The sequence below is a fragment of the Poecilia latipinna genome, unplaced genomic scaffold (genome assembly GCF_001443285.1).
Source record: "Poecilia latipinna isolate Pla-1442-1.1 unplaced genomic scaffold, P_latipinna-1.0 Scaffold1485, whole genome shotgun sequence".
Lineage (NCBI taxonomy): Eukaryota > Metazoa > Chordata > Actinopteri > Cyprinodontiformes > Poeciliidae > Poecilia > Poecilia latipinna.
In genome coordinates, this window is record NW_015114101.1 from 196,315 (window position 1) to 208,708 (window position 12,394).

A 12,394-nucleotide genomic window follows, 5' to 3' on the forward strand; every position below is an offset into this window, starting at 1 on the left:
AGGTGAAGCCAGAAAGTGTCAGCTGCTCGTATCTGTGAATCAGGCCATGTTTACCTTAAATCTGTCATTTTTTATCTAATCTTTTGGTTTTTGAGTTTCTGAACTTTTCTCTCTGCTGGTCTTCAGTTCACAGACGGAGAGTACCCGTCTATCTCCCACTATCAGCTCCAGGGAGACGCAGTCATCATCCAGATGGACTCTGTGAGTACCTCACCCTGAGCTCTGGACTTTGACTAGGCCATCGCAGCACCTCGCTTCTTCCAGTTCAGGGTTGTGACCTTTAACCTTCTGACTGAGGCCTGTAGTGTGAGAGATGGAGCTCCTCATCTCTCTGAGCTTCATGCTCTGACCTCTGACCCAGAGCTGAACATTGAAACAGTTTCCTCTCTGGAATCATCCAATTTGACCTTTTCCTGTCATCTTAATTTTTTTATTTTATCCATCCATCCATTTTCTAACACCCTGGTCCCTCAGTGGGTCAGGAGCTGCTGCTGCCTCCAGCTGTCGCTCCAGGCGAGAGGCGGGGTCGCCTGGCCGGGTCGCCTGGCCGGGTCGCCTGGCCGGGTCGCCTGGCCGGGTCACCAGTCTGTCGCAGGGCTTATTTTATTTTAATTTTGTAATTATTTTAAGTTCTTATTATTAGTTTTTATCATCTTGGTGTGAGAGACACTGAATTTATTAGTTTATTTTACTGTTCATGTGTATCTCAGGTATCCCACCCAATTTGTTTTATTATAATAAGTTAATTCCTTCAGAATTTATTTTGTCTGTCTTGTGCCTTGATCCTCTGTACTAATATTTCCTGCATGTCACTGAATGTGCCTGTTTTGCTCCTCCAACGTGCCGTTTGAGAGCCAATCTTCTGTTTTTCGTTCTGCTGAGGAGCCGATAGGCACCAGGTGTGACAGACTGAGTTTTCTTGTGTTCAGGTAAATAAAACCCATTTTTATTCACAAAGACAACTCCGGACGTCCCAGCAACAACATTGGGAATAATCTTACTTTCTCCGGAATGACAGATTTCAGGTAGCTTAGAGATGACCTTTGACCCTTCCCAGCAGCAGTTGCTTCTTTCAGGTCATCGCTGATGTTTTTCCATCCCGGCAGTGTGCTAACCTACACATGATGATGATGGTGACGATGGTGATTAGAAGCCTCCGTCAGTATTTTTGTTATTTCCCATCTTTTGACCCTCAGGTTCCCTCTGAGGTCTTCCTGTGTGTCGGGTTTCGGGTCAGAACCAGGTTCAGGGTGATTGGTGCTGCTGAGTCCCTGATGACCGTCACAGAACCTCAGGACAAAGGTGAGCCTGCAGTGAATGCTGGGACATGTAGTCTTACATTTGGACCTGAACCGTCTTCTTGTCAGTCAGTAACTGAGTGTTAAAGTTTTGCTCAAATTTTTCAGATTAAACTGGATTATTCTTATCTGAGCACCGCTAACTAAAAAGCTAGCTACATTAATGCTAAAGCCCCAGCTGTAAACATTACATGGGATTTATTTGTGGCTAATGCTAAAATGCTAAATTCACCCATGTTGCCCTCCATGTGTTGATGACGAGCTTCAGGAAGTGATTCTTCGGATCAGAACCTGCTCTCAGTTTTATATTTGTTGAGTTTTGCTAACTCTGTTGCTGATTTAGCCTGATTAGCCGCGGTAGAGCTCTGGTCAGGAAGAAGAAGGACATTTTTTACTGCAGAGCAACAGTTTAACTAACATCCCTGTTTTTTATATAAGAGTTGTATTCTTCTGTGTACCTCATTTGTTGGCTTGCTGTATATTTTCCATTTATTTACTAAAGATTCTTAAAAAAAAAAAAAAGAATGTGGAGACAGGAAATGAAATTGCTGTGTAAACAGGCTTCAAAATAAGAGCATAGATATTAAGGGAATTTTTAACAGTCAGTATCCAAATCTTCAATAAAAATGTCAAACTTTCTTCAACTGAAAGTTTACAAAACAGCCAAGTAAATTAGCACTTCACAATTTATAGAGAAAATTAATTTAGGAGAATCTAAGTGCTCTGAAGGTTACCCGTTAGCAAAGTGCTAAACCAGTGTTTCTCCACTCCGGTCCTCAGCCCCCCTGCTCTGCATGTTCTAGATGAGCCTCTGTTCCAGAACAGCTGATTCAAATGATTACATGACCACCAGGTGCTGCAGATCCTGTTAATCACCCAGAGATACAGTCCAGGTGTGGTAGAAGGGAAACACCTAAAACATGCAGGACAGGGGGGGTGAGGACTGGGATGGAGAAACACTGGCTTAAGGTCTGCTGTGTCTTTGGGTCCTACTGTTCTCCCAGAGTGGTCCTACATCAAACCCACTCGGGCCTTTAATATTTGGCCCTACCTGGGGACGGTCCCGGTTCCCAGGTTTCCAACCTTTTTCTAATGTTTTCATTGAGCAAATCTCATAAAATCTTTTTTTCTCCGTTTCCATGTTGATGAGAATCTGCTGCTAACCTGCAACATTTCTGTTTCCAGGCAGCCTGTGCACCAAGCAGTTCTCCAGTGAGCTGCAGAGGCTGCAGCGCCTCTGTGTGGGCGAACAGTGCCAGTGCATGGCAGGTGAGGCGGGTTTCTGTTCTGAATGGCTGGCTCCAGCTGCAGCTGACCTTATTAAGCTGAGTGCTGTGTGACCCTGCAGCTGCGTGTGCAACCTACAGAGGGAGTATGGACGCCACTCTGACCGCAGCCAAACGCATCGAGGAGACCTGCCAGCCGCATATCAAATACGGTGAGAGGCTGGAAGCTGATTGGATGCTTTTAGCTGCAGTGTTGTTAAAAACAGATGGAGGTTCTCAGATGGGATCGTTATTGGAGGTTAAAGATGAAATGATCTGGTCACAGCAGCAGCTCTAAACTCACCTGGAGGGTTTATAATCTCTTACAGGTAAAGTTAAAGGAATTGTGAGGCAATAATAATATGGTTTAATTATGTTGGAAAACCCCCAACACGCCCCCTAGAGGCTCCTGGAGGAGCTGCATCTGGTCCTCAGCTCTCCCTCTCAGTGGTCCCGCCCTCCTCACAGCAGATCTTTGATCTGATTGGCCACTAGGCTGCCATGCAGCCAATCACATGTGAGGATTTGGGATCATACCATAATATGAAAACAGATGGGGGGCCGACAAACAGCCAGGTGATGGAGGTCAGGAGACCCAGAAATATAACTAATGATTAGTTTAAAGATGTTATTTATAATAATCATAAATTATCATGGGTCTGTTTGGTAGATTTGAGGTGTTTCAATTTGTTTTTGTTTTAATATTAAAAGTTTGATTAAAATATTACAGAAAAGTAATAATCACTGCATTAATAAAAAAACAAATAGGCTACATTAAATTAGGGAAATATGAGGCTTCTCATAAAAACACTGAATGCAGCTCTGATTGGTCTGCCTGCTTCCTCTGCAGCCTTCAAGGTGACGGTGAAATCCTCGGCAGCGGAGGGAGACTTTATGACCTACACAGCCACCGTAGCTGAGGTCTTCAAGAAGTCTGAAGGTGAGACCAGCTTGTTACCATGGAAACGCAATAGCAACCATGGACGCCACTGCATGGTCTTTCACTCAGTCACTAACATCAATATGGAGGAAGAATGACTGAAGTTTAGTTTTTCTATTCACTTTTTTCTCTTGTAACGCTTCATGAGGCGCTAAGTGGAGTTAGCATGCAACGTAGCGCAGAGTCGGACAGGAATTGACCCAGCAGACGGTGTTCTGGTTCTATGACTGAGATGATCTGGTCTGGCTCTGTGGGTCCAGTAGAACCGGGTCCTTCCTGACTTTACTCTGACTCTGGTTCTGGTTCTGGTCCCAGTGCTGGAAGCAGCCGGTCCGGGCAGCAACCTGGACCTGGTAAAGAAGGCGACCTGCAGCAGTGTGGAGCTGCAGAACAACCAGCAGTACCTGGTACTGGGCTCTGGGGGGTCAGAGGTCACGCAGGGTGGCGGGTCCAGGTGGGTGGTTCTGCTAAGGTTCTGCCCAGGTTCTGCTCAGCTCGGTTAGGGTCTCACCTGTGGTGTTTCTGGACCAGCAGGTACCGGCTGCCTCTGGACTCGGAGGCGCTGGTGGAGCTGTGGCCCGCAGCTTGTAGTTCTTCAGAGTGTCAGGACTACAACTCCCAGCTGATGAGCTACGCTGTGGACCTGCAGCTGTTCGGCTGCCCCTGACCCACGGACCGGGTCATCTCTGGACACGGTTTAAACATGAATGGGTCCAAGGCAGAACTCTGCATTTATTAAACATTCATTATTAATACAGATGTATTTTTTCTAGTGTTGGACAATAAATGAAGTTATTAAACAAAAATGTCTCTTAAAAAGCATCAGTGTTTTTATTCTGCCTTCATTGCTGCTAAAAGATGGAGAATGAAATTAATCTGGATTATCACTAGAAGTTTTGAAGGGGTCAAAGGTTACCTGGAGGCTCAGGTTCTGCAGCAGCTCAGAGTTTATTCTGAGGTTCATCTGGATCCTGACTGAAAACACAGAACAGCAGCAACATGTCGGGAGGGACTGGTAACAGATCAAGAGGTCTCTGGTTCAACTCCAGACGCTTCCTGATTTCTGGTTAGGAAAAGAAAACAGGAGAGGAAACTTGCATGGATGTAAATGAGTTAAACCTGGAGTAAAAATCTATGGAAACCTGTTTGCACCACTCCGGTTAAAAAAAAATAAAAAAAAAATTATCTTGAAATTTCAAGATAGTGTCTTGAAATAATGAGATCCAGGATAAAGAGGATAAATTATCTTCTTTATACTGGATCTTCATAGTATCTGGAAGTAATGACATTTATTTATTTATTTATACCAGAGTGACAGAAACGGGTAAGTTTGATCTGACAACAAGACATACTGGGAGGTAAGTCCTAATTTATAGAATATGTTTGTGTAAAGTAGAAACGGCTCTGTTTTTAATATTTTAGTTGAGATGTTAAAAAATAAAACATGTTTATTTTAGTTTCATTCTTAATTTTTGTTGGTCTTATTTAATATTACACAGGATGTAATATATAATTTTAAATTGGTTATTTCCATTAGCTATAAGAGGAAAAAATAATTTACAGAAATAAAAGCTTTCAAACATTGATCTCTGTGTTGTTAATCTATTTAGTGTGTTTGAATTAGTGACAAAATTCCTTAAATAAATGTGCTTTTTATTAATGGTTTAATAATTTATTGAACGAGTCTGTAAATATTCCTCCTTCCATGAATCTCCGAAGTAGAGAATCGAATCAGGTCGCTATCTCTTTAAGACGTACTGACACGCTCTGCCTTTTCTGTGCTCCTATTGGACAGCAGCTCCTGGTCACCCCGCAGACTCTTCTCTAATTGGCTGAAAAAGAGAGCGATTTCCTGTTTTTATTCAACAGAGTAAAGGGAAGAGCAGAAGTTTGTAACGGAGAGAAGGAGGCGAAGATGGAGGAATGAGAGGAGAAGATGGAGAAGAGGAGGACAGAGAGCTGAACGCTGTGAGTAAAACAAGCCGAGAGTCCGAGGAAGAGGAGCTGGAGCTTCCTCAGGAAAACTGCAGAAACTCGGTTCTGATCCATAAGTTCAGAACCGAATCTGACCTCATCAGACAAAGAGGAGGAGCTTCCAACCGGAAGTCCAGACTGTTAGGAAAACATGGTCCAGGTTTTGTCTCTGTGTTATATGCTTTTCACATTAAGACTGAATGAAGAAGAATTTAATTTTAAACTCATAAATCCAAAATAAAACAACAGAACAGAACCATCTTAGGATCTTACTGACTTTATAAAAGTCATCCAGAACTGGAGAGTCCAAACAACATCCGGGCAAAAAAACGCACGTAAGGTACTTCCTCAACAACACAATAAAAATATTAAACAAGTAAATTAGTTGGACTTGTTGCTGGAAGGTGTGTAAATTATTACAGATCCTAAACTTAAAAATGTTTTGCAGGTTTGTCTTTAAAGTTTAGGTATCAGTAGGTATCATTGTGAGATTTACGTTGATTCTACGCTTCTGTGAGCGGCTTCACAAAGTGGCAGAGGAACGTCGCGACCCACCTTCAATTAAGATAAACAGTTTCAAACCTATGAACTACAATAATACGCTAAAGTGCGATCCAAGCATCCTCCATTCACTACTCCGTGTTCTGATCCAAACCTAGAGTAAACCGTGTCTGGTTCTGATCTGAATAATTTGATGTTTTATTGGCTGAAAGATGAAGACGGATTGCCTCTACATTACAGATGGTGACCTTTGACCTCTGATGGAGCTCTGGATGTGTTCCCATTTGGAGTCATGAACTCCCCTTTGTGTTTATTGTTGAAGTCAGGATGGATGGTCTTTAATCTGAAGTGACGATGTCATCATAAATGGCCGACAGCTTCAGCTAAAAAATGTTGAAGGACATTTCTGTGTTTGCAAACGCCACCCAATCAAAATTAACAGCAATAATGTGGTTAATTATTCATATTTAGCCTCAAACTAAATATTTATCTAGATATTCAGCTTGACAATTAAATATTATTTTTGTTCTAATTATTTAGCTTAAAATAAAGTTTTAGCTACATATTTATCTTGATGGCTAACTATTTAGTTTGACACAAAATAGAATATTTAGTTTAGTGGCCAGATATTTGTCTTGGGGTGTATTCAGACCGGATAGTCCGGTAGACTTGGTTCGATTGGGGACTAAAATTGCAACATTTGTTACATTTTCAGAACTGTAGTTTGCATTCACACTGCACTGAGTCAAACGACTAAAACTAACTGAAAAACCTGTTCCCCCATCACCTGTGGGGGTGCTGCACCAAGAACCACTGAAGAAATCGACACAAAACCTCTGAAGAAGAGCAGCGCAACTTCCTTCTTCACAAAAAGTAAACCAAAACAGAGCAGTGTCAGATTTTAGCGGTTGCAGGATTTCTTCATTCATATACGGTACATCCTGTTAGCCGCTAACGCTAGCGAGTCTGTCCACTAAACCAGGCTGTTCCAGTGCGGGATGAGCAGGAATCACAAAATGATCGCAGCGCCTTTATTTCTTAGCCAGTTTCTATAAACATGGCTTAAATTAAAGCTGAGGACATTGGTGATGATTGTAAGTATTCTCCCTTGATATAAATCTATATAAGCAGTTTGATTTCTTTTTTAAAGGTTTTGTTGGCTCTAGTGGCCTTTATTAGAAAGTAGTTTGACAGGAAAGAGGGGGAAGACATGCGGCAAATGTCACCAGGCCGGGAATCGAACCTGTGGCCACCGCCATGAGGACCAAGGCCTCAATACGTGGGTTATGCTTTGTCCCTGCGCCACCACAGGACCCCTGCAGTTTGGTTCCTATCAAGATGCAAGAGAGAACTCAGCAAATTTCTCCATCCTATTTGATGATGATGTTCAAATAAATGAGGCAGTTAGATCAGTTTTTGTCATTTATTAAAGGTTTAAAAACTACAGCATCTGCAGCGCGCCACAGCAATGAGACTGAGCTGATAACCAGTTGTAAAACAACTTCAAACCATTTATATTCTGCTTTCCTGTGCCTAGTGTCGCAGACCCGTTGCCATGACAACCGACACCATCTCCACTAACCCAGAGCAGAGAGTAATCTGTGACCAGAATGTCCTGCACTGATGCTAACTTCCTGCTTGTGGAACGGTCTGTAGTCAGGTTGCATTCAGACAGGCTTTCTACCGGTTCAGAGTTCACTTCAACCCTCCTGTTATGTTCCGGGTTGCCCGTTTTAAAGTTTAAAATTACCAAAAAAAAATAGTTGGAAGTATTTCTTTTGCATGAAACTTTTTCTGTTTGTCTTAATAGGTGCACTCTAAATATAAATTGAAAATATATTCATTTTACACATTTGCAACCCCCCCTGCGTCTACATATTACATAGATAGTGTTCGGGTCAATTTGACCCGGTGGTCAAGTTGTAGGGTAAAAAGGGTCAAAAAAAAAAAAAGTCAAATTCTATATGTTTCCTTGCAGCTATGAGACATATTTCACCCCCTGATCCCCCACACACACAGACCACACACACACACAGACCCACTTTCTCACTATTGTCTTAACTAGGAAACTGCGAGAAAGCCGGTGTTCATGCAGCTTTTGACGGGAACATTTTCTGTTTCCATGGACAAACTCCACCCACACTGAGTGGACAAACTCCACCCACACTGAGTGGACAAACTCCACCCACACTGAGTGACACTGGCAGAAATGGAGGGAAACATAAATACTCTGCATGACTCATTTGTCTTGATTTTAATCACCAGGTCAGTTTGACCCTGAACAGTTTAGTGTCTCAAGTTCAATTATAAAGATCACCCATTGAAAAAAAATTCAAAATATAATATAAATTTTTTTACGAAAGATCAATTTCAAGGAAATTATTGTTTTTTGTTTGTAGGTTTTTTTCAGTAAATAATTTTTTTATGTCCAAATGAATAAATTGTCATCATTGATCCTTTATTTGTGAGAAATAAAAAAAAACATCACAGCACAAATATTGATTGAAATGGTTAGTATTGGAGTTAATAATCAGGTATAAAAATGTTTGGGAGGAATTTTGTGGTTTCTGACACTATTGCATGATTAAACACTCCCTGGGTCAAATTGACCAGGAACATTATTGCTGTCCCTCAGAAACAAACATAACAGGAGGGTTAAATATCTGGGGATCTTGTTCACGAATAAGGGAAGAAGGGAACGGGAGATCGACAGGCGGATTGGTGCAGCGTCTGCCGTGAAGCCGGCGCTGTACCGGTCCGTCGTGGTGAAGAGAGAGCTGAGCCAAAAAGCGAAGCTCTCGATTTACCGGTCGATCTACGTTCCCATCATCATCTATGGTCATGAGCTTTGGGTCACGACTGAAAGAACGAGATCACGGATACAAGCGGCCGAAATGGGTTTCCTCCTCAGGGTGGCTGGGCTCTCCCTTAGAGAGAGAAGCTCGGTCATCCGGGAGGGACTCAGAGTAGAGCCGCTGCTCCTCCACGTCGAGCGGAGCCAGTTGAGGCTCGGGCATCTGGTCAGGATGCCTCCTGGACGCCTCCCTGGTGAGGAGTTCAGGTCCCACCGGGAGGAAAAAGTGAGTTCTGGATTTGTGCAATATAAAGCTAAATGTTGGTTCTTCTTGTTCTGGGTTGCTAAGTAAGCTAACAGGAGTTTCTCTGGGTCTTGCTTCGATATTAAAAGTATAAAGCTAACTGTTGGTCTAAAGTAATGAGTACTCCACCATTTATAAAAGTAAAGAATAAGTAGGATGAAATAGCAACATCATGAAGAACATGGCACATATAGCGAGATAAGGCACAGATATGGAGGCAGCAAACAAAAATTGAGAGTATCTGCTATGTATGTCCATGAGCCTGTACGTGCTAGCTCTCCTAGTGGTCTCTGTTATGATGGTCTTATCTAAGAGCAAGTCCTTGGGAGCACGGATGTCTTCAGAAAGGAGTGGGATGCGCAGGAGCGTCAAGTTTACATTTCTTCCAGGAGATTTGAGATAGCTATCCAGCCACGGCTAACACAGGGGAGCCATTTCAGATACAGACAATATGCTTTAGGCCAGGTACATTTTAAATTTCAATCTACCCTACAGCCTCACCAATGCATCTCTGTTCATTCCAATAATCCAAATTAGTGTGGTCGTTCCTGCCGGACTGAAACTAGCAACTTCTTCAAGATCAATTTCATCCCGCTGGTGAGTTTTAGGTTCCTCAGCTGGGCTGCGATTCGCCAGTTACGAATCCAACTTGCACCTCTGTCCCACAGCATGGTGGGCAGAGAGGTACCGGAGGGAAAAGCGTCCATCGAAACTTAGGTCTTATCTCAGACATTAACCGGGTCGTCTGGTGCTGCTCAGATTAAACGCTGTGACTTTAAATCCAGATCATTCCAGTGATTCATTGCTTGTGTCTGAGGTCCAATCAGAACCTGCTGCAGAACCACATGAGGGTCCAGCTACCCAGCACCATGAGCAGGAAGGACGGCCAGCTGGAGGGTCGCCTTGATGACCTCCTGTCACGCATCGCCATGGAGACGCAGGAGATCAAAGAGCTGGAGCAGCAGCTGACCAGCAGTAAGGACAACCAATCACAGAGCTGCTCCGGACCTCCAGCCTTCTGATTGGGTGTTTAAACAACATCATGTTGTGCTGCTGCAGGTCAGATTCTGGCCAACGAAGCGCTGCAGAGGGATCTGCAGGAGGCAACTACTGGACTGCAGGAGTACCTGAGAGGACTGAGGCAGCAGGTACACCTGGAGGGGTGCAGAGGGAGGGGCTACCAGGGTGGCAGAGAGGGTTCATCCCAGTTCACCTGGGGGACGACCCGGTTCATCCATCGTCTCTGTTTGTTTCAGGCCCGGCGCTATCAGCAGCAGGTCCATGTTCTTCAGGCGGAGAACCAGAGCCTGCGGCGCCTCCTGCAGGACTCCCATAGATACTGCAGGATGGTGCAGGACCCTCAGGTCAGAAGGTCGAGTAGAGGTCACTGTCTTATGAAGTCATGGTGTTAATCCCCTCTGTGTCCAGCAGGAGGAGCTGTCTGCGCTGTGGACGGAGGTTCAGGCTCTGAGGGTCCGACAGGCGGAGCTGGAGGCGGAGCTTCGGCAGCTGAGGGAGGAGCCAGCCCACCAGGTGACACTGGGAGGTTCCAGGTTTAAGAAGCACCTGGATGCAGGAAGGGGCGGAGTCAGAACCATACCATATATGGAAATATCACATTTGAACTCCTGAACTGAAGGGGGCGCCATTTACTATATTAACCACAGTTAATTTCTTAATTATATTTTATGTTACAATGTTGAATAAATCAAACATATTGATTAATGCAAAATACATTATCTGTTTAGTTGTAACTATATTGATATTTATAATTATGTTTTCTGAAATATCACAGCTAATATGGCAATAGCTCCCCTTCACTTCCACATTGCAATGGGGCCAGCCTTTTTTTTTTTATTCAAATAAAACGTTAACAATAGAAATAGAACATAAGCTACACTCATAATAAACCAGGCTTTATAAATAATATTTACAGGTGGAATTATAGAAATAAATTAGAGATAAAGCAACATTGCAAAACAAAGCAGCATTTACAGTCAACAAATATTTGATTTCTTCAAGAAACTTCATTTAGCAAATGGGAAAAACAAACAAATGAATGAGTTATGCAGAAGAATACGATCCTCGCATGATCAAATAAATAAATACACGGGCATAGATTCACAGATATAAACTGAACCGATTTTTATTTTACCTTTTGTTTTTCTTCCTTTAGAAAATAAAGTGTGACGTTTTATCAGAGAAATTATCTTTTATGGTGCCAGAAACGACCAGAAAACATAAAACCACAGCTGGGGTAGGAAATGGCGCCCCCTTCAGTCCCGGAATGCAGATGTGATATTTCCATATGTGGTTCTGCTCTGATGCTTGACCCAGTTCTGCCCCTTCCTGCAGCTGAGCTTTATTCCCAAAACCAGCAGGACAATCCATCTGGAACCAGAACCAGAGTTAACCCAGTTAGGTTCTGTCTGTCTGCAGGTCCAACAGGAACAGTTTAACCCAACTCGGATCCAGCTGGAGCAGCTTCCCGACACTCTATCAGAACCAGAGAACCAGACGGAACCACAGGATGGAGCCAGGTACCAGAACTGCTGCTGGTTCCAGCAGATTTACTGTGAAGCAGTCCGGAGTCTTTTGGACCTGAACCGGTCCGTCTGGATCTGCAGTTCTGAGCCGAAGATTCCGACTACTATGAAGTTCTGGTTCTGACTATGTCCAGTTTGCAGAGCAGCATCATGTTCTACTTTGGAGATGTTTCAGGTTCTGGTTGGTTCTGGTCGGTCAGTCAACAGAACCTGATTTCATGTCTACTTCTCCCAGTTCTACACACTCTCTGAGCGCCAAGCGGCTCCACGGGTCGGCCCACCAGAACCAGACCGGCAGGCAGGAGGTCCGACAGGCCCAGGCCCAGACGGTGGAGCAGAACCTGGTCAGTACCAGCTGGGTGTGTCCACTTATAATAACAGCCAGAGACCGGAGCGGACAGACTGCTCAGAACTCAATGCTGGATCTGAGTCACAGGTCCATTACAACAAACATGATTTCAAATCAGTTTTCTATAATCTAGAATTTAAATCACAACGATTTAAAAAGGGATTTATCGGCAATAGTCTGCATGTCCACATAATCCCAGGTCCTGACTGGACCAGAACCAGAATCTGATCTGAGCCTTTGGTTTTCGGCTTTAATCTTTCAGTTTTCGCTGTTTCACTTCATCCCGGTCCAGAACCGACCCAGGCAAAGGTTCTGAAACAAGAACAGTACCTTTAGGCGCTGCATGTTAAGTCAGTAAAACAGTTTTATTCTGATAAAATGCTTCAAATTATACAAAAAAGAATTAACATAAAAATGAAGAAG

General features: G+C 43.4%; 2 protein-coding genes across 8 annotated transcripts in view; both read left to right on the forward strand.

Moving 5' to 3' along the window:
* c5 (complement component 5) overlaps nucleotides 1–4,322 on the forward strand; it is a 27,010-nt gene extending 22,688 nt beyond the window's left edge. Inside the window, exons 36-42 of one of the 2 annotated variants that reach the window (XM_015057690.1) lie at nucleotides 127–201; nucleotides 1,197–1,302; nucleotides 2,484–2,567; nucleotides 2,647–2,736; nucleotides 3,414–3,503; nucleotides 3,819–3,957; nucleotides 4,035–4,322. In XM_015057690.1, coding sequence (XP_014913176.1) covers nucleotides 127–201; nucleotides 1,197–1,302; nucleotides 2,484–2,567; nucleotides 2,647–2,736; nucleotides 3,414–3,503; nucleotides 3,819–3,957; nucleotides 4,035–4,170 — 720 coding nt within the window. In that variant the 3' untranslated portion in view covers nucleotides 4,171–4,322. The remainder of the gene's footprint in view (nucleotides 1–126; nucleotides 202–1,196; nucleotides 1,303–2,483; nucleotides 2,568–2,646; nucleotides 2,737–3,413; nucleotides 3,504–3,818; nucleotides 3,958–4,034) is intronic. The other variant, XM_015057691.1, reaches the window with a different exon arrangement.
* A 1,038-nt stretch (nucleotides 4,323–5,360) lies between these two features.
* Nucleotides 5,361–12,394, forward strand: part of LOC106962997 (centriolin-like) — a 12,571-nt gene continuing 5,537 nt past the window's right edge. For 3 of the 6 annotated variants that reach the window (XM_015057692.1, XM_015057696.1, XM_015057694.1), the window contains exons 1-7: nucleotides 5,361–5,471; nucleotides 9,904–10,051; nucleotides 10,136–10,224; nucleotides 10,333–10,440; nucleotides 10,505–10,609; nucleotides 11,516–11,616; nucleotides 11,858–11,966. In XM_015057692.1, coding sequence (XP_014913178.1) covers nucleotides 5,427–5,471; nucleotides 9,904–10,051; nucleotides 10,136–10,224; nucleotides 10,333–10,440; nucleotides 10,505–10,609; nucleotides 11,516–11,616; nucleotides 11,858–11,966 — 705 coding nt within the window. In that variant the 5' untranslated portion in view covers nucleotides 5,361–5,426. Of the gene's footprint in view, nucleotides 5,472–9,893; nucleotides 10,052–10,135; nucleotides 10,225–10,332; nucleotides 10,441–10,504; nucleotides 10,610–11,515; nucleotides 11,617–11,857; nucleotides 11,967–12,394 lie in introns of all 6 variants that reach the window. The other 3 variants (XM_015057693.1, XM_015057695.1, XM_015057697.1) reach the window with 3 other exon arrangements.